The sequence below is a fragment of the Metarhizium acridum genome, assembly GCF_019434415.1.
Source record: "Metarhizium acridum strain ARSEF 324 chromosome Unknown scaffold_1, whole genome shotgun sequence".
In the NCBI taxonomy this organism is placed as follows: domain Eukaryota; kingdom Fungi; phylum Ascomycota; class Sordariomycetes; order Hypocreales; family Clavicipitaceae; genus Metarhizium; species Metarhizium acridum.
The window spans coordinates 6,304,089-6,326,128 of NW_027094015.1; the positions used below are offsets into that span (position 1 = coordinate 6,304,089).

The window sequence follows — 22,040 nt, forward strand, 5'->3', positions numbered from 1 at the left end:
CACACCGTGTACCGCACACCGTACACCGCACACCGCACACCAGGCACCGTACGCCTGTTCTGCACACCTTCCCACTCACCTGTTCTACTTACATCTGTCAATTTTGCGTAAACCCAATCCCTCTTCCTGCAACCCAGTCATCCCCCGATGACCCTTTATGTTTCTCCGCGGCCCAAAGCAAACGTCGCAGGTCCATATCTGTCTGTACCGCGTACGGAGTACTCCGTAAGTCAAGACAAGACTGTGATTTGACTCGACGCGCCCGCCTCGTTTCCCATTGCCATTATCGCACCCCGCAATTCCTGGCCAGCTCCGGACCCTTGTGAGCTGTGGCTGCTGACATGGTGTCTGTATCCTGATACTCACATCGTCTTCGGTTGCTGGGTACCTTGAAGCCAGAGATGCCTCACATCATGCCCGCATCGCGCGGATGGCATCCACGGCATCTATGGCCCCCATGGCGTCATGGCAACGAGATATCCAAGAAGGACGATGACCTCCCCTTGCCCAGCCACTCCAACCGTGGCCGTAGCTACGGTACGCAGTGGCAATCCGCTAGAATGCCACGCCGAACCTGGGTTAAACGCCTTGCAGCATATGCGCTTGTCATAGTGTTTCTTGTTTACCTCTTCAACCGCGCCTATTCGCCAAGTTCGTCTGCCCTGCCGGGAAACAGAGGCGACCCCGACGCCGTCGAGGCTGCTTACAAGCAGCGCTTTGGTCCAGCTGGGACGGCGCATGTCGACGGTGCGCCGAAGAAGCCATCGTCTCCCCACCAGCCGTCACCTGCAAAGGTCGATGGCCAACAGAAAGGCATTTCATCGCCAAAAGAGCCTATAGATAAAGGAAGCAAGGAAGGTCACAACAAGCCTGACAGCGGCCGTGCCAAGCCTCCTCCCAAATATGACGGCCCAATCAGGTATCCCGCGCTGGCTTCGTCACTGGGAGCCATCGCATCGACCGGCGGAAATTCTCCCCATAATCGCAACGTCCTATTTGCAGCTTCCAGTCTCAAAAGCTCTTCTACCTTGCTACCTATGGCATGCGAAATGGCAATGGAGCACCTGAGCTATGTCCACTTTGCCTTCATAGGCACGGCAGATATTGCTATGCAGGACCTTCTCGAGGTCAATGGTATCGACAAGACGTGCCCGCTCATTTTACATGGTATGACCTGTTGCCGTGGGATCTTGTCTTGATCGCCTTCTAATGCCCTACGCAATAGATGCTCGCCCAGACCACTTCCAAATGTCGACTGAGAATCGCATGTCCTTGGCCATTGTGAAAGCACTGCGTACGTTGTTGCCCGCTCCACGATACTGTCTGGCAAGAATATCTGCCCGTCGCCAAATGCAGTTTTCCTCGCTTCACCGTCTCTGGCTATGTACCGCCGCCCTCCGGGTACTTGGTCCCTATGGTTAAATATTCTGTAGCCCTACTGTGCTTTGCTCTAGATCGCAAGGATTTCCAAGCTAATACAGTCATCCTCAGATCTTTTTCATCTCTACATGCACCCACAAGCGATATTCATAGATTCCACGAACGCAGAAGAAAGCTATTTCCTCCGCGCGGTCCGAGACCAGGTTTCGTCCACGAAATCTGCTCTTGTAGAGCTACCCGAGCGTCCTCGAACAAGTCTCGCGTGGATCTCCAAACTAGATTCAGCAGCTCTGTCAGGTAAGTTCAAGGGCGCGTCGCATAGTTGAGGTAATGGAATTAACCGGACTGGAAATATTGTAGCTTGGAATGATGTTCGATTTGACATCTTGATTCATGCAACACCCACCGGTACAGCAAATCTCGAGAGGCTGCTCAGGTCGATTGCAAGGGCAGACTTTGCTGGTATTCAGACCCCACACATTACCGTCGAGCTTCCATACGTCTTGGATGCGCCGTTGGAGTCCTATCTTGCAAGCTTCAAATGGCCGCGTCCAACCCCGTCTGACGGACACAGACCACAGATGATTTCCCTCCGTCGCCGAATTACGCGACAGCTGATGGAAGAGGAAGATAGTTCTGTGCGCTTCGTCGAATCGTTCTGGCCAACTGACCCTCAGCGTTCTCATGTTTTGGTGCTAGCTTCTCATACAGAGGTAACGCCCCAATTCTTTCAATGTTCGTCTCCGACTCTCTCGGTCCAATACCCACCCCTGGTTCAATTCCTCACTGACTGGATATTAGACGTGAAATACTCACTTTTGTATCAGCTTCACTCAAATTTTGCACTGCTGGAAGATTACGACGCAGGCCTACTGGGCATCAGCCTCTCAGTACCAACTACGCTAATAGACGGAACCCAGCCGTTCACACCTCCCAAGCCACTCCGCGACGACAAAGACGGGTCGGGCGAGACGGCCTTCTTGTGGCAGCGACCCAACAGCGAGGCAATGGTGTTTTTGGGCGAAAAGTGGGCAGAGCTACATCACTTCGTGGCGCAAACACTCTACCAGAAACGGTCAATGTCTTCAACCCCCGCCCTGCTAGCAAAGAAGCAGGTCAGCAAGAAATATCCCGCATGGCTGGAATATGCTCTGCGGCTGTCACGCCTAAGAGGATACTTTACACTGTATCCCAGCCGAGAAACGGCGAAAGCTATCATCGGCGTGCATAGCGATGTTCCCGATGCACCAGAGGAATACCTCAAGGATGAATCGAGACCAAAGTCGCCCAACGACTACTCAGACAAAGTGGACGAGGACTTTGACCCAGTGTCTCCAGTCGACATGCTGGAGACCCTACCTCGCAATGGGGAGCTGCAATCGCCCGGCCACCTACCACTATTATCGTGGGATGGCCAGGCCAAGACGAAAGACAGCTTTGCCAAGGACGCAGCCGAGTATACTACGTTGTTCCGGAGAGAGGTTGGTGAGTGCGGGGAAGAGTATTTGAAAAATCCTCCCATTGCAAACAAGATGGCCGTGGACCTATTTTGTACACACAAGGCGTGACATGGTCTTTTGTTCTGTTTTGGTGCCCTCGGGTTGGGACGAGACGTGCTTGTATATTATTTAGTGCTTGTCAACGCACAAAGCAAAGCGAAACCAAGCGAATCAGTGCTCTTTTGGATTCAGTAAATAATTGGCTAAATGGGATACCTTGAAGTATTTGTTAGAATGTTGGATTTTCTGTTAATGCCTCGGCATATTCTCATTCACAGTCAAATGTCTCTTGCTAGAAGACGGGATGGGCATATCCGAATACAAAAGATCAAGTCCCTCCCTGATGGCGAATTCTGGTAATGACGAGTAGGACTATACTCGAGCCGATGATGCAAAAGGCCAATGTCCCCAGAATCTACACAATTAGTTACAGAGGCTCTTGACATCTCTCATACACACATCCGAACGTAGGTAGACGAGGTTGGGTGGATGCAGAAATGTTTGCACTTACCAGCTGTGTCCTCCACCCGGTCTGCACAATGGCCGCCTTCTTGCTATACTTGTTCACTGTTTCTACGCACATGATTTAGCTCGTCCGACCTCGACATTTTGCAGACTTGGCCGCCTCCCCGCCTTCTCCCCTTTTCCCAGGAAGGAAACTCGTAAAAAGCAAAAAAAGAAAAACGTACTGATGTAATTTGCCAGCCCTAGGCCCAGCATGACGACGCTGAAAACCCAAAAGATGGCCCCTAGAGGCTTGGATATGCGTCTTTCAAGATCCGTCGGCTTTGGAGTTGAGGTGGAACGAGAGCGTGATGGCAACGGACAGGATGGCCATGAAGACGGATAGACGGAGGTAGGATAGGAACGCTGCGCAATTAGCCGCCGCCTTATATCTGGTGCTTTGCGTTGAGTTCCGGGGGAGGGGGGAAGGGGGGGAAAGTACTCCGTTCATTGGCACAGTGGTCGCGCGCGTCGCTCGTCTCGTTTTCAAAGAGGAGCGGGCCGAGGAGCGGCCATGCGAAGAAGGCGGACGTTCCGGCGCGGCCGGACCTGTCGGTTGTTAGTGGTGGTTTTTTTTTTTTTCTTTGGAATCGTCGTTTGTTTGGAGAAAGGGGGGAGAAGATGCGAACCCTATGTTGCCGACTTCTACTGGCGCTACGAAGCGACGTGATTGGCGTGCAGCATTTCACGCCGAGGTCCTCGTCGTCGAGGTAGGTGGTCGGCGGGCGCGACGGGGGTGCGGTGGGCATTGTGCGTGGTTTTGCACCCATTTCCGAGCTTGTGCTGGTATTGCGATTGTGAAGGAGGAAGTCTTGGTAGCTGGAGGAGGAGGACCTGGTGGTGGTGGTGGTTGGTGGTCTTGTGGGATGGCGTCATGTGAGGACGACGTTCCATCACTGCTGCTCTTTACGCCGCGTTTGTAGATGGCTGATTTATTTTCAGGGCGGACTCAAGTGTCCTTTTTTTTTCTCTACCAGGGAAAACATGCCATGGAATGGAACTAGCTCCGCGGCATGTGTTTCGACGCATGCAAAATTGGCGGTTTTTATCGTACCTCGCTCGTAAAGTCATGTCATGTCTACGCTCACACAGGATGGTTCTCCGGACACGGCCTTCGAGATATCTCCAAACTCATCACGCAGAGAACCCCCACACGTCAAACCACCTCCTCTCGTCATGACCCAGCGGCCCATCCAGCCTCCCGAACCTCGCTCTACGCCCTGTATTCGCCTCTGGCAAACACATCCACTCCCTCACACAGTCCGGCACCTCCTCCTTGACATGAGCAATGCAGATAAGTGCCTGTTGATCCGTCAGCCCCTCGATAACTACGTCTTTCCTCTTGCCAACTTCACTCTGAACGACCTCTCCGCCAGCGTGTATCTTGTTCTCCCCATCCGTAAGAAACAGAGCGCACTTATCGCGGACTGCATCATCCATGCCACTAAACGCTTCGTCTAGAACAACCACATCGGGAGACTTTATCATGGATCGAATAAAGAGCGCCACGCGTTGAGCCGAGAAGGAGACTTCTCCAAACATGTATTCGTCCGCCCATGACAAATCGTCCCCGCGTAGATTCGAGGCGGAATTAGGCCGCAGTTCGGGCTGTGAACCACCGCAATGCAGCATCTACTTTTGCCCTGGCGCTGGCGTCTAGTTTCGGCGGCGCGCCAAACGTAGCTGCCCATGCGTTCTCAATGACCTTGCGAATCGTATGGCCTCGGGGCATGTGCTGATGGACTTCGGGGCTGGAGTGGCCGATGCGCGATTGAATGTCCCAAAATGTCAAGGGTTTCGCGCACGACCCGGGTTCTGGTAGACGGCTGCGGCCAAAGAGCTTGATGGGCATGGAGTACGCCTGCGGATGGTCGGAGCCGAGGAGAGACACGATGGTGGTTTTGCCGGAGCCGTTGGAGCCAAAGACTCCCCAGCGCTCGCCTCTTCGAACGGTCCAGACGAGGCCGTCCTTGGGACCCTGTGGTGTTTGTTGCGACCAGTTTCCCAGGGCAATCTTGTCCCCGTATTGTACACGGCACCCGTCCATTTCGACGAGTGGCTCTGCGTCGGGATTGACAGGACTTAACTCGTGCTCGCTGCCGTGGCTTCCGTTTGTTGAAGTAGACGGCACTTTTGAACCCAGGACTCGCCCAACTTCAGATAGTGTATGGGTGGGAAGTTTATCGTCTTCCAGCAGGCCGCCCAGCTTCACTCCTTGAACATACTTCCGCAGGCCGTCCAACACCACCTCTTTGGGTCCCATTGATCCGACCTGACAATCACTTCTCAAGTATATCAGATGCGTAATCCACTCCGGTAATGGATCCTGCGGCCTCGCGCTCATCACCAATCTAGGAGTTGCCTTGTCAGCAAGCGATTGCAACAGCGGACTGAGTCCCGACACCGTAGTCGGATCGAGCCCCATGAACGGCTCATCCAGCAGCAAAACTTCTGGCCGTGTGAGCAAAGCTCGTGCAATTCGCTGCCCGTCTTCCCTGCCCATTGCTCAAAAAGGTAACAGGCAGGTCCGAGCAAATGGTCCAATCGCAAATCCGTAACCACCCTGTTCAACAGTTCTTTCGATATGGCGCCGTCGTCATCTCCCCCCAGCGGTGCCTTGAGAGGGTTCAGCTGCGTGTTCCCCAAGAGAAAGTCTCTCAATGAAAAATCAGTCATCTCCCTCCTCGACTCATACCGAGCCGACAGGTACGCTGATGTTGTCACACCTGCCTCCCAGTCCACCCCCAGTGGCCTCCGCGTCGAAGCCAACGTACCGAATAGCATTTTGCGGATTCCTCAGCCGCGAGGACGCATCTCGGCCAGATAAGTATGGGTACGATCGAGCCGTAGGCGGCTCACAGAGCAGTCGCCCTCGGAGGATTTGGAGAAACGTCGTCTTTCCAGAGAGCGAGGGTCCCCACGACGCACCAATTGTGCGGTTGGAGTGACGAAGATGGCAGCTCAAAGGATAGACCATTGAACAAGGACGGGTTGGCGTGAGACACCTGTGAATTTGGATGGTGGCGATAGAAAGTGCCATTCGCAATGCGAATGATGGGTAGCCGGGAGGGTATGGATCTCATCATGTCTCTGGTGCGGCCTAACCGCTGCCTATGGTTGTGATAGAAGCCTCACATTCCTACTTGGGTTTCTGGAGAGATCCTATTCGGCACGGGGCATCGGACAAATAAAAGTAAGTGTGACTCGAGTTGGGTTCAAAGAAGCGAGCTCGGCATGGTTTGGTAATAGCCGGGTTTAATTGACATTTTGACGTGAACAAGTCCGGGGGTCGGAACGTAGAGGTACGTACCGTCGAGCACCCCACTCAGGACGCTCAGAACGCAGCACAGACCGGCCAACCAACGGACGCGAGGCTACTCGTAGCCTGGAGGCAGCTCCAAGCTTCATCATCGACGCTCACAAGCACCATCAACGCCAACCTGCACCACGCATTACCATCTCCGCCCTCACTGTCATCCCCCTACTACACTTTGCACCATGCGCGAGGCCCAGAATCAAGCCACCGTAAAAGACACACCACACAACTTCTTCCCTCCATAAACCTACGTCAAGATGGTAAACCTCGCCTCCCATCCTCCTCGTCCAGTCCCCAACAAGGACACTAACATTTACAGTCGATGCGCATCGTCCCCGCAAACTCCAACCCCGAGTCCTTCACCCACACATCGCACACCTCATCCGCCCCCTCCGCCCCCGGCGTCCACGATACTCTCCGTCACGGCGTCGGCCAGTCCCCCTACGACGCGGCCGGCCAACAAGCCTTCATCCGCACACCCTCTCGAAGGCCCGTCTTAAGAACTGGGAGGCGACACAGGAGGCCGTCCGCATGGAATCACTCCGTCGTACATTCGGAATTGCGGAGCCCGTCCGTAGGGGCATGGAGCTCAAGATTGTCAGGGACGGCGAGTGGCGGCCCCTAGCTCTAGGGAAACGGCTTGGCCAGCGTACACGAAGATATCCTGAGGGGGCGAGAAGACATGATTACGTGGGAGGATGTATTCACTGGTGAGGAGATGAAGGGTGTTCCTGGAGTTCACGATGAGATGGAGAAAAAGCTCAATATCCAGTAGTAGAAGAAGCGAGCCTGCGGTCTTCTAGGATTTCTGGGACACGAATGCGGATGATGGAAGCGGCTAGATTACGTGTAACATTATCACAACACAATACAGTGAACATTTTGGAATACAGAGTGGGAGGCAAAAACTATTTGACCTGGTCCACTCCAAACTTGTGATAGTTCCGCTCAAGACACTGCGAGGTAGCGGCTGTGGATGAGGACTACCATACAATGTCGCGAAATATGCTTCATGATACTCGAGGCGTTATTACGTGCCCTGTATTGCGTGGCAGTCCTTAGGATGCTTTAATGCCTGCACTCAAAGGCTACATTTTCTCTTGCTGTGCTTGAACGCCGTGGGCAAATCAAGTCACAAGCAAACCACGAGATTCGCAAGTTTGTAAGAACAGCAGTGTGTTGACTGCAATTCCTCTATACGGTTAGTGAAGACGGCCTAGTCTCCAAAGGCCCGCGCTGATAGGGTCTATACCCAACGTTTTTGACAAATATATAACAAGGCCTCTGGATGAGAAGGTTGACAATGATAAAAATAGCCAAATCATTTATACATGACGATGCGCCAGTGTTGACTCCGGTAATCCTTTCGTTCTTCCATCATGTTTCCCATCAATCGCTGCTTTCCAGTTCCAAATAGGATAAACCCAAAACGATGTGCTGAGTATGAGAATGAGTGTGTGTATGTTGATATGCTTTTCAAGCTGTGAGGTGACTATGTTGTGGCTGCCAAGCGGCATGCCACAGACTTGGCAGGCCGCTGGTTCCCATGCAGGTAAAGGACGCCATTCTCAGGCTTCGCTAGGCCTCAGTTCGATAGCCAGCCCGTCGTGGAAAATGTACATGTCGACGTATGTTCTGTCTTTCCAAAAAAAAGAAAAAAACCTCCGGCGATAAACTGAGCCGGCACAAAAATGCAAATAGCACCTCTCTAGTCGTGGCTAAAACAAATATCCACAAAAGTGCAGTGAGTTAAGGTAGATTAACGGGATACGAGAGGCCCTCATAAGATGACGCAGCACATTCCGCCCGGTCTGGATCGCTGTCCGTCTCCGCTCCCGCCTGGAAGGTTTTTGCTTCCCGACTTGGGCTCCTCTTCGTCCAGGTCCTGAGGACGAATGCTCATATGCACTACATTAGGGCTTTCTGTGCTGAATTGGTACTCTGACATTCAGGGTTAGAGAAATGCTTCATTCTTCACGCCATGGTTCAATTGTTTAAAAAAAAAATTGGCTTACTCTTCAGCTGTTCTTTATCGTCTAGTAGCTTTCCGAAGTGAATCAGTCTTATGCTGCTGGGACTAGCAGGCTTCGCCTCCCAATCGCTTCTCCACTCCCGTAGAATGAGTTCCTTCAAGGTGTAGATGCTGATACTAAACGGGTCTGGCTGTCCAGATTCTGTCTCATCGGGCATGGCAACATTTCTCCTGGTAAGATACTTGGCATCGATTTTGTACGGATGACGGCTTCCCCGACGTCAGCAGGAGGGTGATGTTGCAGACAGGACCGTCCGACTGGCCAGGGGTTGTATGAATATCGTCCTGCGCAGGCCCAATGGCCATGATGGAATCGCTCCTCTCCTTGGTAGGCGGCACGGGGGCCACTGCCTCTTTCTCCTTGCCCTTTGACACGGCCTCAGTGTTGTCCTCATTTTCTGCGCTGCGTTGCTCGGGATCGGTGGGGATTGCCTTGGATGCTGGCAGTGGTTCAGTGGCGACTATCTCAGACTCCTTGGAGGCATCGACACGGGCAGCCGGCTGTAGGTCCCCGGCCGGCGTGGTTCCCTGGACCATGTTTTCCATGGGGACGGCGTCGCTGGGCTGTTCGAGTCGAGTGTTGTCGGCGGGAAGACCGATGATTTTATGATTGTTGCCAGAACTCATGGCTGGGACCATGGAGATGCGCGGCAGCACCAACGGCGGCGGCGGTGGGCGAAGGCACAGAAACACTGGGGGCTGCAGGGTGGCTGTACGAGGGTGGTCCTGCAGCCAGCAAGCAAGGACGCAAGCAAAGCGCAGGCGTGTAAGATAATGCTGAGGCAATCAATTCATATATGGGCTCCAGGATCAAGCGGCCCTCGACCTGGCCTTGAGCGATAAACAGTAATAGACGAGGTCGGATGTCCTCGGAGGCCAGTGGTAAGATGAAAGATAATGTAGACGTCAGGTTGAGCAAAGTCACGGATTGACTAGGAAGAGGACCAGGCTCGCCGGAGCAAGCGGGAGTGGGGGCACACACGGAAGCCCGGCTTCTCAAGTGCCCATGTCCTCCTGTGTGGACAAGGAGGAGCGAACGAGCGACACAGAGTGAGACGGAAAGAGAGGTGCGACTGGCTCAATCTTTTGGGGTAAACAGTGCGTATCAGGGCATCCTCAAACGTCTTGAACTTGGTTTTTTTTTTTTGTGGTGGGTGGCTATGATGTGCATGCAGCTGCTGGCTCGTCCAGGCTCGTCTCGAAACCCAAGACTCGCGCGAGCATGCTTCTTCCATGCTCCCGGGAGTGTTTGCCTCCAGGCCATTCAAGGCCTTGGCTCAAGCCAAACGCCTCAACACCCGGAAGGTCGCGGGTCTGGGGATGTGGACCGTGGCGACGATTCGATCTATTCGTGGGACATTGGGCCCAACCGTCATCAAGCGGGCCTTTAGTTGAGTTGCAACCTGCATACAATACGGGTACGTGATAAGAGCAAGTAATGCGGTCTCTTCAGACACGCGGAAGACACTGACAACCGAGTACAAACCCTTCAACGTTGAGCACAAACCTCGAATCCATTGCGCTAGACACAGCCGCAGCCGCCGTGATGGTCGAAGCAGCATCTATGCCAATCGGTTAAACGCCATGCCACCCATCTCAACACGGCCAGTCGCAATTAGGCACTGCGTCACAATGCGCTCATTCACGCAGTGCGTCCACGACCCAGAAATGCCGAGCAGACAACATCCATCTCAAAATAGCCGGCGGCATCCCTGAACCCGTGTCGGTGCAACGAGCAGCAGTTTACCTCCCATGCATGCGAGTTCCCCCACGAGAGGAAAGAGAAGAAGAGAGGGCTCGTCCAAGATCTGATCAATACCTTGCCGCCTCCCTTCTCCACCTGAATCTAGATGCATGGACAAGTCCCCGTCCCGTTCGTCACAATACGCACTACTCTGTGGTGCTCACGCCTTGAAACCCTGCAGGCATGAACAGCTCTTGCTCGTCTTCTGCCTGCCCTCATGATGATGGCCCAAACACGGCCCGGTTCCGCAAATCACACTTCAGCTCGCGAACATGACCTCAGCACTCACATGCGTGTGGCATGTTTGTGGCGTCAACTTCATCGAAAAATCCAGCCCCCTCTCCTTTCTACGCCTCTATCCGCAAAAGCAAACACGACAGCTGGGCACATCGATGGGCTAGCGTTTCGCACTTGCGGTGCGGAAGGAGTAACCAGATTGCTGGTAGCCTGGTATACCCACTGAGCTGAAAGTTGAGTTGGCGGCTCAGTGTTCCGGATTACTCTTTGTAGTGCGTCCTCTTCCTCATCGCGGCCCGGACTGGGCTCACCAATACAGTCAATGTTATTAATCGCGGGTCGTATTACTTGATTGAATACTGGTCTTGATTCGTAGCACCACCATCTTCCGTCGCAACGCTTGGTGCGCACTCGGTACAGAATACCTGACTACGTTCCTGCCGTAGTGAGAAACTACCATCTGTACTTGCATAAAATACAATACATGAAGACAAATGTCTTGGATTTATTGGAAAACGCTCTGGCAATGGCTAGTAAATGCAGCACCCAATATCCAGCTCTAGTCCTAAATAATTGAAAATTGACAAAAAATACAATGTATCCGCTAGCCATCTACCGGGCTAAAACTATCTCCGGGGACTCTTTTGCAACGACCCAAGCTTCTCCAGCCAGCATAACAGTGTTGCCCGGTCGTCTTCCAAGTGGGAAATATAGCCTCTCGTGGTTTTTGTCGGATGAGCAGGTGGACCAGCTAATTCCTACCAAAACAGATATAAGGCTAATAGAGCACTTCGTCATAATAGTTCAATAGCTAGCTTTGTCAAGGTATTGCGTGCTGTTGTTATAATGAATACACATAAACAACTAAAAAAAAGTATGCAAATAACGAGGAACCAAAAGATTCAGAAACTTTGATACAAGCATGTGCCCAGATCATGAGATGCGGGTTCATGGCAGCGTACCAAGTAGGTGTATAACAATTCTCGTATCAATTCTCTCTCTAAATCTATTTGCATCTACCGACCTACTAATTGGATCTTACTCGCATTCGCAAGTACTAGGTATCTATACAGCAATTCCGTGAGGCATTCTACACAATTTGGCTGGCAGCTCCCGCATGTACAAAGCGGTAGAGGGCATACGAGACAAGGCTAATGCATTAAGCCCCCTGCTCTGTCCTCTTCGGGAAGAGAAAAGAAGGTGTGCAGGGACGTGGGCTTTATATCGGATATTGAAATGCTGTGCACCCATGGGTATGCGTGCGCACATCACAAGCAAAAGAACATAGGCTATTTAGATTTATGTATGTCCACTCTCCACTGATATTATCTGCAAGATACATTCTTCGCTTACAATGTACGCCCCGACATAAAAGCCCTGCCAAACCATCCTTTCAACTTCAACCTGTCTCCATTCTCAAAGCGCCAGCAAATCGCCGTTACTCCCTGCCCCCTGCGCTGGTTGCAACACAGCCTGTGGCGCATGAGCACTGACAACATAACCCGTCATATTCCCGCTGCTGCCGCCAAACATATCCTCGCCTTGGTCTAATCTCATCGCCGCCATTTGTGTTCCAATGCTGGAAAAGTATGCGTCTGCATCGCTGACTGCCTGCGACAGGTTGCCCTCCCCGTTGGTAGGGGCGGCATTACGACTTCTCAGGTCAATGTTCGTAGGTTGCCCGCCACGACCAAACATGCTGATGCTCTTTTGATTATCTGCATCCGCCGGCAAATTCTGCTTTTGCAACGCAGGTGATTCTTGAAGTTTCCGTGGACGCGCTGACCGGAAGACTGTCTGGACTGGTTTGAGGTATATGGTTGCCAAGGTTCCGACATTGAGACACATTTCCTCCAAGGTTGGCGCTTCTAACCTCTCTGCTTCGGCAGTGATCGGTGGCTTGTCTCCCATGACGATCTGCTTCGCTGCGTTCATGTCTGTCGACAACAGTCGCCAATACATGTACGCTCGATCACGTAAGTCAGGGTTGTCTGTCTCCTCCGTCGCCCATTTCAAAACCCTCGGGACCAATTCTTGGGCTCTGGTTGGTCTTTGAATGAATAGCTTGACCGTGGCTGTCAGGAGAGCCAGTTGGACCTCGACAGGCTCCTCTGAGAATGTATAGAGAAAGTCCTCCAGAAGTGCATCGCTATTCTCAATACGATCGGCGTACTGTCCAATGACCCACACCATTGCAGCCTTGGCCTCTGGTTCGTCTAACGAATCGAGATGCTCGCACAGAGTGCCGATGATGGACTCGTACTGGTTGGGGTATTTCCTGAAAATGTTCTTAATGACCACTGTCGCCTCCTGGACAATGTACGTGACTTTCGTGGAGACAAGCTCCAATAGAAGGTCAATACACCGCCGAGCCGCTGGTTCAATCTTGATAGCCAACTTTCCTATCGCACGAACGGCCTTGCGAACAAAGTGGACGTCAATTTCCGTGGCGTATTCTCGCAACTCGGTCAGCACCTCATCAATATTGCTTTCATTGGCGAGCATAAAGATGAGTTCCAGTTTCGTGACTTTGACGTAGATCGGGTCATTGTATTTACAGAAAAATACTCGAATATCGTTCTTCAGCACCTCGGGTCGTCGTTGTAAGATCAACAGGGCATTTCTAAGGGCCAGGTACTGGACTTCAGGGCCTTTGGCGAGAAGAGTGACCAATGGCGGCGAAAGCTTTCTGCAAAGTGTTGTGATTTGCTTTTGGTCTGCAATGTAATTCAACAAGTACAGAATCACGCGGATGCATGTCAACACAACAGATGAATTTGAGTGTGAAAGCCGTGGCGCAATGCGCTCCGCCAGCAAAGCAGCTTCGCCTGTTTCCTGTGGCACATAGGACATTAACGCCTCAAGAATGTACGTTTGACCCCATCTGTTCCTGTGTTAACATGGTTCAACTCCACGAGGATTTGGGATTTTGCCACTAAAACACCTACTCTGAGCAATCAGGCAGAATTGCCACCATTTTTGATGCATTGCTATAGTCAATAGTGAGCTTGATAGCATCACTTCTTTCCCAGATGTCCATCAATCCCGCCAACGCACTAGCAACAACGGTGGGATTATCATCACGTAGCAGAGAGTTTAGTCTATCGATAAGATCCGACCGTTCAACCATTTGTCGGTCGTGGTCGTAAAGCTTGGCAACGCAGAAGGCCGCCGTTTTACGGACGTATGGATCGTTGTCGCGCAGCATATGCTTTACGATAGGAACTGTTGCTTCGACAAACTCTTTGACGTGTATATATGACATTGTTCGCAGTGCCAGGGCTCGTACCAAGGGATTTTGGTCTTCCATGTCCTAATGCCAAGTCAGCATCACCTTTGCATCTCGCAGAGTTCAGATAGCAATTACATTTTCCTAGCACCGGAATGGCCTTGACGGCAATTTCCGGTCGTACTCGAGCATAGTTGACCAGGTATAAGAAGCACCTAAACGTTGTTAGTCGCGACACAGCTTGGCCAATGCTAGGCGTGTTGGCATCATACATCTTCTTGATTTCCAAGCTGGGAATGTGCATGCAGGCAATTATGTCCGGAAACAGCGCCACCATATCGTTATTGCTCATCGTCATGTTCGCAACGATTCTCTTGAGGGCAACTTTTTTTATCGCATAATTCTTGTCCTTCTTGCCGCCGCTGTTCAGCTCGAGTCGCAGCTCGGCTACTTTGCCCTGGGAAGTTCTTAGTCTATCGAATGCCAACGGTGGCATATACATTGGGAATACAGCCATCATCTCGTAATTGGCCGAGGATCAGGTGCGCAGGGTATAGGAAGCATATTATGAGCAAGACAAAGGGACAGCAGTGCGCTGCGATGTCGTCACAGCACTTCCAATACAGGTTTATCGAGCGATGTAGAGGGGTCAGGTGAGTGTCAATATGACAGCGGTCAGGAGTCTTTCCCGAGGGAAGTGCAGGATAGGGTCGCAAGGTGGTAGGAAACACAGTAGGGAGAGCAAATGTACTGAAGGGAAAAGATAGGAGCAAGCTTACTCGAGCGAACAGCTTTGAATCCCCGCCACTGTCTTTAGAAGACATGGTGGTGGTGGTAGCTGGCGGCTGTGGTTATAATAGCGCGATAACCCAGGACACCTGGTTACCAGGTTATAAATTACGTAGCAAACAGAAATCAGTTGGCCTGTGGTGGTGGTGGTGGTGGTCTGCTCCTCGTCCCGGCGATAGGAGTGAATGCTTAGGGGCTTCGTCACGCGACGCAAAGTGCTGATGAACGTGCCGGTCGCAGGGACTCGCTCGTCCACACCACCCTCACGCCTTTGCTCTGACAGAATTGTGCAGAGTTGTCGTCTCAGGAGGCTGATTTCGCCCAGTGGATGGTTCGATTATCAATGGTCAATAGCCAAATATCAAACGTCGATAGGGCGGCACGCCCGGTTAGAAAATCTAACCAGTCAAGAAGAGATACAGCCGCCCAGTCTGTTGCTGTTGGAGGGGGGAATCGTCACATGTAGCTTCAAGGGAAACTTTGCGCGGGCGGACCAACCCTTGTCGTACTGTAGAAATATCGTGATGAGATGACAGCACAAAGGCCTTGGGTCTAGAGTGACGTGGTTCAGCTTCGCGGCGTTCGCAATGACGGCCAGTTGACAAGAGAGCAGGATATAATTGTGGTTGAGTTCTCGTTCCGTCAAGCCCGAGTCGAAAGGGGTACTCGAGCCAGCAGCCCAATGTGTGTCTGCGCTGCTAACGAACGTACTTGGGACTTGACGTCTGGTAACTCCGTAGAGTCCGTACCTGTCAACGTACCAGACCTGAGTCAGGGTGCTACACCCCACTGTAAGAGCAACCGAGCAGCCACTGAGCAGCCGGATGTCCACTGAGAGCATGCTGGAGCTGGCAGAGACTCCAGATGTTGACGGCTATCGATAAGGACCCACGTGCTGGAACCATCAATTGATACATCACTGACTTCGACGACGGACGCATGTCTTGTCTATTCAACCCGCCGTCCAAGCCTCATCTCCATCGTTACTCCCACCGCAACAATCAATCGAGCCGTTTCGGCTCTACGTCTGCCATAGAAATGTCCACACCAGAATCAGACGTTCCCACCTGGGTTTCGCAGCTGCGCTCACCTCCAGGTGCCAAAGCCAGGGTCCCAGGCATCCCCGACCCCATTGGCTTCTCCTCAGGCCCGTCAGGCTCCAAGGTACGCTCGCAACTCGGGAGGCATGGCGAATTACCCGCGCTCTCCTTGTTATCTTCAATCTCATTTCTCTCCATTATATACTGATGGCCCATAAACCAGAAACCTAACAAGGATGGCAAAAGCCAACCTCCTCGAAAGGCACCCACTGGCGAAGAAATGGAAACCCTCAAGCTTAAAAAAGCATGGGAGGTCGCCCTCGGTCCCGTTAAAGCGCTTCCTATGACCGTCATTCATGATGTACATGTCCGGCAACTCGCTCCAAATTTTCAGCATCATGATGGTGTTTATGGCATTCAAGAACCCCATCGCAGGCTTGATGGCTACCAACCAGGCCTTTGAACGATTCAATACCGAGAAAAACGCCGCTCAGATATTGCAAACGAAGCTGGTATATGTGGCAATGCAGCTTGTCGCGCTGGGAGTGGGTATTTGGAAGGTGAACTCAATGGGACTGTTGCCGTAAGTACCCGCCGTAGTGTTTGGATGCCTCGCTGGATTTATACGGGGGCTGTAGGGGGACATCTCCGGACTAACGCGGTCATTTTTGCAGGACGACGAGATCAGATTGGTTAATGTGGGAGTCATTGAGAGAATCTGTAGACAAGGCCATCTCTGCATTGTAGCGGTTTCGGTATGTATCACCAACGAGATGAAACCCGCGTAAAAGCGGAACAAAAATAAGGAAGGAAAACAAAAGACGGAGTTATATTTGAATACATGTCCTCGCACCCGCTATGCTAAATATCTGTGGTATCTTTTACATTCCCCGCCTGCATGTTGAGACGGAAATTGTCATTATCATCAAGTCATAAATTGGTTGTTTGAAATGCTCAGCCCCAGCGTCGCTGGCCGTTGCCAGTCTCGCATCGTCTTGGCAAGAGTCTAGTTGTCTTGCTTGTCTGCCTTTTGCCTTGCCCTCTCTGCCCTCCAGCGAGGACCACACTTCTCCAGAAGACGCAACCCAGGTAGGCAAGCGACCATCAGCAAGGCCAACAAGGTGAATGTCCAGCCGCGGCCCATGGCATCAAACATTTGGTCCACGATGGCAGTGGCGGCAGCGCCAGAAAGACACCGGGTCAGATTGTTGGCTGCGGCGGCCGTGGCCGGTGCGTCCTCGTTGAGATCGACCAGCAGCGTGTTGAGGACACCAAACGACGACGGCACCAGCATGCCGATAATGAAGAGCAGGACCAGCGGCACAGCCACGGTCGTCTCGGCCTCCAACGACCACCCCCATCCGATGAGGGCAACCGCTCCGACGGTAATGGCAGGATACAGGGGCTGTATCCGAGCAGACTCGATGGGGAAACTGAGCATGTCCTCTGCCCTCTTGCGGCTCGTCGCCATGCCCAACTTCTTGGCGATGCGGGCAAAGTTTCGGTCGAGAATGTGCCCCTGCAGCAGCATGACCATGCAGCAGCCCACGCCATAGGGGAGGTAGCAGAGGCCTACCTCCAGGTCGTCGTACTCGTAGATTTCCTTGAAGAGGATGGAGAGCGTGGCACCAATGAGGATGAAGTTGACGTACATGATGGCGGATATGAACAGGATGAGCCCCTCTTCCTTTTTGAGGACGACGGACAGGGTGCGCAGGGGATTCGGCACGCGAATCTGGACCTTGGGCGCCGATGCTGGCCTCTTGCTGACGCCGTCGGGCCGCAGGAGATCAACCACCGTCATGTTCCATCTCGGAGGCGGTACAGAGCCGTTGCCAACAACATTGCGACACGTTTCCGGCACGGACAGGACCCATGGGATGAGCCACACGAAGACGAAGATGGCACAGAACCAGAAGATGGAGGGCCATCCAAGCTCATGGCTGAGAACGCCGCCCAGGACCGGCCCGACGGTAGGGCCAAAGTTGACGCCTGCGCCGACAAGTCCCATGTACCGGCCGCGTTCTTCGCTGGAGGCAATGTCAGCAACAACGGCATACGCCAGGGCGAGGGTGCCGCTGCTGCCGGCTGACTGCAGGCAGCGCAGGACCAAGAGAGCAGTGTAGTCGCGCTGCAAGGCCAGTCCGATGTTGGCAAACAAGTAAATGGTAAAGGCCAGCGTGAATGCTGGACGGCGACCTGCCGTGTCGCCAAAGTCGCCAAATATGGTGGGCGCCAACCCCTGGAAGATCATGTAAGTGGTCAAGGTGAGGTTGATCAAGGCAATTGACACGTTGAGATCGTCGGCAACAGAGTCCAGCGCAGGGAAATAGACGTTGGCCGTCATTGGCGAGATGACGCTGGCAATGGTGACCATGGTAGTAATCCACATCTTGGTCCGGCGTGTAAAGGCACTGTACGGCGCGCTAGCAACGCGAGACACGGCCTCGACATCATGGGAATCCGTGAGGACCTGGCTGGTAGGGGCGGATGCCATCTTTTCGACGACGGCGGTGGGTACATGGTGCAAGTCAGGTTGGTGAGCAACTTGCTGAGCAACTTGGAGTGGTGGTGGTGACGATGGTCTTGACGGCGTTGATACAGCCCGTGAGACCGGCTCTGCCCTCAAGCTTGGCTCTGCCGCCGGCGCCGCGTCCGCCCGGTCCGTGACGGCGACGGCCCTCTGGCAATCCGGGTCGGACACGGGAACATTGGGTTTCCTCTCATCTTTCATTACCGCAAACGAGAGCAATGGACTCGGACTCCATCACTCGTCTTATAGATACATACAATGGAGAGAAGAGGCGTGAGGACGGGAGGAGAGGGACAGGCAAGGTATTAAAAATAAAGTAGAGTTGGAGCCAGCTTCTGGCCCGGCGCCATATCGGCAGCGTCAGCTGTGGGGAGAGATTGTCTGCGTTGTCTGGTGGTTTGACTCAGGCCCGGCCACTTGGTAATATGGGGACGCAACAAGTCCAAGTGGATGACATCTCTGGTGGTAAAGTCCGTGTCGTCGTCTTGCATTTCCGTTGGGTTTGTTTGCGCGAGAGTTCGATTAGCGTCCAAGACAGCGTAGCGTCAAAGTCAACGTCTCGTCTCGTCTCGCCAGGCGTCTTCATTGCCCCAGCTTTGCCAGAGTGGCTGCCAGCGACGAATGTCGACATCCAAGTAATGCTCGGTCGACTTCCGTTGATTTTTGGCGCTTGCCAACAGACAGTCTGGACAAGCCCTTTTCCGGCCCTGGTGGCGCACGGCCAGGTTCCGAACATCAAAAGGGTGGTAGCTGTACTCGGTACTTGAGGCAGCCAAGGACCAGGACGGCGAGCATGTCTCAGTATTTGGACGATAGAGTAGGAGAGAGTGAAAAGGGGAAAAAAAAAACCAATCACCTGCGAGTAGCCATATTGCGAGCAATTTCATGCGCGCAGACAACGGCACCAACGTCCACAGTGATGACGTTGCCTCGAGGTGTCTGGGTCTCTCCTGTCGCCTGCATGCCTCTAGGAACGAATTCAGCCAATGATTCGACTGGAACCAAATTGGTACTCTGCCACGGCTAAATTAAGCATGTCATGGACTCTTTCCGGCCACCCTCATCGCAGCGTCGGTTCATTTATGCCGAGTGGTTGGAACAACTACCGCCGCTGGTGTGATGGTCTCGGATTGATGCCACACTACGGAGTAATTTTGAAATTTTTTTAACCTCGCTTCCAACTTGTTCAAGTGAAATCTTGATACCCAACATGTATGCCAGCGCCGGATCTGGCGGGAAATCGGGCCCAAGACTCCGCGTAATTGCTTACAACTTGGCACCTTGGACGTTACTGTGTGTGATGACTAAGCAGTATTAAGAGAGCTCCCGCCTTACACCTTACGTAGCCAATCCCATGCCACTCGACTGCATTGACTGCTATCGCGAGAACACCTAGCTGACTGACAACCACCAAGCCACGCAGTTACGCTACATACAAAGAAGCTTCTTGGCATTACCTTGCCGGTAAACCATGGCGTTCTCGGCGGCATCCCATCTCCCGTCCACAGACCTGACCGACGACTTCAATCACGTACTGCGAAAGCACAACGCCGCACCTACATCAGGCAAAGCTGCTCTCGACGTCGACGTACTCGAAGGCTTCGTCAAGGAGGCATATCGTATAGTCAGTCCACCCTTGCGAGGAAGTTCCCATCCCCCCAATTGCTAACCCCAATGCGTTGCCTACAGAACTCGCACATCACGAGCTTGCACAAGGAACTCAGGGATGTCCGACAGGCTTACCTATCGACAGCCCAGCCACGGAGGACACCTGGCCGCACGGCTCATGGCCTGCCGCAGGTCTTGACCGATCGCGAGCGGGAAGACTGTCGACGTCAATGCGAAGCAAATGATTAGAGAACTCAACGCGAGTATTCGTGGCCTGGAAGACGCCGAGCAGCTTCGCCGAGAGACGGAATCAGCCCTCATTCGGAAAAAGTACGCGAGCGGCTTCAGTGCCTTGAGTTCCTGGGCCTCGGGTGGCAGCATCTCAAGCAGGTCACCAGAACATGCAGCGGCGGAAGCCCAGGCCCAACAAACAGACATGCACCGGGATGGCATATTGTGGTTCTTGCGACAGAGGTTGGAGCTGTGCTGTCGCACGCAGCAGGACATGATGGAGACGAGGTTGACGAGGGAAGTGGAAAAGTCTCGCGGCATGCTATCTCCTCCGGTCGGGGATTTTGCGCCCTTTCCGCCCGTGTCGAAACAGGCGTTTATGGCGGCCACCATTTCTGAAGACCCAGCCTTAGCAGGCGAGACGGCGGCCACTCAGGCGTCTGCATTCACCCAGGGCCTGACCGAGGAGCAGTTGCAAATGTTTGAGGAAGGCAATCAGGACATGATGCAGCATTACGAAAGCACGTTGGACAAGGTCAGGTATGTGCCGTCACCCAACAATTTATTTTGGTAGTCGTCTTTCCGTGTTAACGTAGTGTGGCAGAACTGCAGAAAAATCGCTGGTCGAGATTTCCGAGCTCCAATCCCTTCTGGTCAACAATCTAGAAATCCAATCCGAGCACATTGAGCAGCTTGTCACGAACTCCTTGTCAACCGCGGATAACATTGGCGGAGGTAACAAGCAGCTCGAGAAGGCTACCAAACGGCCCAGCACGGCACGCTATACCTTCTTTGCGGCCAGCGGGTTGTGTGCTTTCCTGGTACTGTGGGATCTGATCATATGAAGGGTCGGGCTGGGCTTGCCCACGTTGACTATATAAAAATCTAGCAACAGAATCTCGCTCGGACTTTGAGATTACGGGGTGACTGACTGCGAGCTTGAGCATGTTGGTCAAAAAGAGAACCCATCTCCGTCAAGAAGTAGTGTGGACTACAATACAGAGTCGCTACGGTGTCCGGCGGGGAACATGTGAAAAGACGAGAAAGAATCCTTTGTCGAGTCGTATTGCTCCTTGCATGTGTGGGGGACCTCCAGATGGTTGATGAGCCACCCCAGACTCTTTCCAACCCCAGATGCAGAACTTGCAGACTCGGGGACGTCGATCCACTCCCCTTGAAAAAGTTAAAAGGTCATGGGGACAGTATCCAATGCGAGTTTCAGATGTGTAAATAGCGCGCTGTGGCTTTTGCCTGCCTTTGCAGTGGGACGTTCATAAGGTACTTGGTAGACATAATACATTTAGTTTTCGGGGCCATTGCCACCCACCCGTTCATCTCGGAAAGGCGCGGGAGGGCCGCGGGCGCCTGACCTTGGAGAGCGCGCCCCGTGGGCAGCGAAGCAGAAAGGCATTAGACAATGGCCAGGAGACCGAAGGAGGGCCAGCCACGGCGGGCGAAGCCGGGGAAGTGTGGGTATACCAAGACGAGACAAGTCGTGGAATTGAAGCAGACGGCTCGAAGGACAACATACCTTGCCAAGGGTCTGTCTGTATGTAATTGCAGGTTCCAAATAGTCCGCCACGGCAAACTAATACATGAATACACTTACAGAGGCGGGCTATACGCATCAGCAAGACAAATTCAGATGGTGCATCAATACCATCACTATTATACGTGCCATGAGGGAATCGCAATGCACTTTGTGTTTTGGATGATGCTCCGCGCTCCGTGCCACTTGCCATAGCAAAGTGGGCACATGTCAGTCACTGCGTTGTGCCCCTAGAACAGAGTTCAAATGTCGACGCCACACAGGCCACATCAAATACTAGCACTTGCGAGCCCGTGAGAGCCGAAGGGCCTCGGCCAAAACGACCTCGATGCCACCCACACACGCACTG

General features: G+C 53.0%; 14 protein-coding genes across 15 annotated transcripts; 7 read left to right on the forward strand and 7 right to left on the reverse strand.

The window, feature by feature from the left end:
* Positions 1–139: 139 nt before the first annotated feature.
* Positions 140–3,294, forward strand: J3458_001966 (uncharacterized protein). Its single transcript, XM_066117022.1, has 4 exons — positions 140–1,167; positions 1,226–1,294; positions 1,492–1,677; positions 1,741–3,294. Exons 1-4 carry the CDS (start codon positions 402–404, stop codon positions 2,946–2,948), a joined length of 2,229 nt encoding a protein of 742 aa, XP_065978910.1. The 5' UTR covers positions 140–401; the 3' UTR covers positions 2,949–3,294.
* J3458_001967 (uncharacterized protein) lies at positions 3,208–3,599 on the reverse strand (the record flags this gene model as incomplete). The annotated part of the gene is made up of 3 exons (XM_007808808.2): positions 3,208–3,294; positions 3,391–3,452; positions 3,569–3,599. The coding sequence occupies 3 exons, from the start codon at positions 3,597–3,599 to the stop codon at positions 3,208–3,210; spliced, it is 180 nt and encodes a 59-aa protein (XP_007806999.2).
* Positions 3,600–3,869: 270 nt separating this feature from the next.
* J3458_001968 (uncharacterized protein) lies at positions 3,870–4,132 on the reverse strand (the record flags this gene model as incomplete). Its single annotated transcript, XM_066117023.1, has 2 exons — positions 3,870–3,932; positions 4,013–4,132. The coding sequence occupies 2 exons, from the start codon at positions 4,130–4,132 to the stop codon at positions 3,870–3,872; spliced, it is 183 nt and encodes a 60-aa protein (XP_065978911.1).
* A 385-nt stretch (positions 4,133–4,517) lies between these two features.
* On the reverse strand, positions 4,518–4,925 carry J3458_001969 (uncharacterized protein; the record flags this gene model as incomplete). The annotated part of the gene is made up of 1 exon (XM_007808809.2): positions 4,518–4,925. One exon carries the CDS (start codon positions 4,923–4,925, stop codon positions 4,518–4,520), a length of 408 nt encoding a protein of 135 aa, XP_007807000.2.
* Positions 4,926–4,974: 49 nt separating this feature from the next.
* On the reverse strand, positions 4,975–5,886 carry J3458_001970 (uncharacterized protein; the record flags this gene model as incomplete). Its single annotated transcript, XM_066117024.1, has 1 exon — positions 4,975–5,886. One exon carries the CDS (start codon positions 5,884–5,886, stop codon positions 4,975–4,977), a length of 912 nt encoding a protein of 303 aa, XP_065978912.1.
* Positions 5,887–5,967: 81 nt separating this feature from the next.
* Positions 5,968–6,210, forward strand: J3458_001971 (uncharacterized protein; the record flags this gene model as incomplete). The annotated part of the gene is made up of 1 exon (XM_066117025.1): positions 5,968–6,210. One exon carries the CDS (start codon positions 5,968–5,970, stop codon positions 6,208–6,210), a length of 243 nt encoding a protein of 80 aa, XP_065978913.1.
* Positions 6,211–6,956: 746 nt separating this feature from the next.
* J3458_001972 (uncharacterized protein) lies at positions 6,957–7,324 on the forward strand (the record flags this gene model as incomplete). The annotated part of the gene is made up of 2 exons (XM_007808810.2): positions 6,957–6,959; positions 7,019–7,324. The coding sequence occupies 2 exons, from the start codon at positions 6,957–6,959 to the stop codon at positions 7,322–7,324; spliced, it is 309 nt and encodes a 102-aa protein (XP_007807001.2).
* A 1,155-nt stretch (positions 7,325–8,479) lies between these two features.
* Positions 8,480–9,358, reverse strand: J3458_001973 (uncharacterized protein; the record flags this gene model as incomplete). Its single annotated transcript, XM_066117026.1, has 3 exons — positions 8,480–8,640; positions 8,715–8,941; positions 8,991–9,358. 3 exons carry the CDS (start codon positions 9,356–9,358, stop codon positions 8,480–8,482), a joined length of 756 nt encoding a protein of 251 aa, XP_065978914.1.
* A 2,659-nt stretch (positions 9,359–12,017) lies between these two features.
* J3458_001974 (uncharacterized protein) lies at positions 12,018–15,393 on the reverse strand. 2 transcript variants are annotated; one of them, XM_066117027.1, is made up of 3 exons: positions 14,214–15,393; positions 14,080–14,156; positions 12,018–14,025 (listed from the first exon to the last, which is right to left on the reverse strand). In XM_066117027.1, exon 3 carries the CDS (start codon positions 13,563–13,565, stop codon positions 12,129–12,131), a length of 1,437 nt encoding a protein of 478 aa, XP_065978915.1. In that variant the 5' UTR covers positions 13,566–14,025; positions 14,080–14,156; positions 14,214–15,393; the 3' UTR covers positions 12,018–12,128. The 2 variants fall into 2 exon arrangements, with proteins under 2 accessions (XP_065978915.1, XP_007807003.2); XM_007808812.2 differs by having other exon boundaries at positions 12,019–13,596; positions 13,661–14,025; positions 14,080–14,718.
* Positions 15,394–15,887: 494 nt separating this feature from the next.
* J3458_001975 (uncharacterized protein) lies at positions 15,888–16,632 on the forward strand. Its single transcript, XM_066117028.1, has 2 exons — positions 15,888–16,353; positions 16,445–16,632. Exons 1-2 carry the CDS (start codon positions 16,127–16,129, stop codon positions 16,515–16,517), a joined length of 300 nt encoding a protein of 99 aa, XP_065978916.1. The 5' UTR covers positions 15,888–16,126; the 3' UTR covers positions 16,518–16,632.
* Positions 16,633–19,019, reverse strand: J3458_001976 (uncharacterized protein). The gene has a single exon (XM_007808814.2). The coding sequence runs from the start codon at positions 18,502–18,504 to the stop codon at positions 16,777–16,779; it is 1,728 nt and encodes a 575-aa protein (XP_007807005.2). The 5' UTR covers positions 18,505–19,019; the 3' UTR covers positions 16,633–16,776.
* On the forward strand, positions 18,578–19,080 carry J3458_001977 (uncharacterized protein). The gene has a single exon (XM_066117029.1). The coding sequence runs from the start codon at positions 18,729–18,731 to the stop codon at positions 19,068–19,070; it is 342 nt and encodes a 113-aa protein (XP_065978917.1). The 5' UTR covers positions 18,578–18,728; the 3' UTR covers positions 19,071–19,080.
* A 694-nt stretch (positions 19,081–19,774) lies between these two features.
* On the forward strand, positions 19,775–20,160 carry J3458_001978 (uncharacterized protein; the record flags this gene model as incomplete). Its single annotated transcript, XM_066117030.1, has 2 exons — positions 19,775–19,927; positions 19,993–20,160. 2 exons carry the CDS (start codon positions 19,775–19,777, stop codon positions 20,158–20,160), a joined length of 321 nt encoding a protein of 106 aa, XP_065978918.1.
* A 187-nt stretch (positions 20,161–20,347) lies between these two features.
* Positions 20,348–20,987, forward strand: J3458_001979 (uncharacterized protein; the record flags this gene model as incomplete). Its single annotated transcript, XM_007808815.2, has 2 exons — positions 20,348–20,682; positions 20,747–20,987. The coding sequence occupies 2 exons, from the start codon at positions 20,348–20,350 to the stop codon at positions 20,985–20,987; spliced, it is 576 nt and encodes a 191-aa protein (XP_007807006.2).
* Between the last annotated feature and the right edge of the window lie 1,053 nt (positions 20,988–22,040).

Coding starts and splice junctions, on each gene's coding strand:
- J3458_001966 (XM_066117022.1), top strand. CDS start 402: ATGCCTCACATCATGCCCGCATCGCGCGGATGGCATCCACGGCATCTA. Junction 1,168..1,225: donor GTGCCCGCTCATTTTACATG/GTATGACCTGTT, acceptor CCTACGCAATAG/ATGCTCGCCCAGACCACTTC. Junction 1,295..1,491: donor GGCCATTGTGAAAGCACTGC/GTACGTTGTTGC, acceptor AGTCATCCTCAG/ATCTTTTTCATCTCTACATG.
- J3458_001974 (XM_007808812.2), bottom strand. CDS start 14,022: ATGGAAGACCAAAATCCCTTGGTACGAGCCCTGGCACTGCGAACAATG. Junction 13,597..13,660: donor ATTCTGCCTGATTGCTCAGA/GTAGGTGTTTTA, acceptor ACACAGGAACAG/ATGGGGTCAAACGTACATTC.
- J3458_001975 (XM_066117028.1), top strand. CDS start 16,127: ATGATGTACATGTCCGGCAACTCGCTCCAAATTTTCAGCATCATGATG. Junction 16,354..16,444: donor AACTCAATGGGACTGTTGCC/GTAAGTACCCGC, acceptor TCATTTTTGCAG/GACGACGAGATCAGATTGGT.
- J3458_001976 (XM_007808814.2), bottom strand. CDS start 18,504: ATGAAAGATGAGAGGAAACCCAATGTTCCCGTGTCCGACCCGGATTGC.
- J3458_001977 (XM_066117029.1), top strand. CDS start 18,729: ATGGGGACGCAACAAGTCCAAGTGGATGACATCTCTGGTGGTAAAGTC.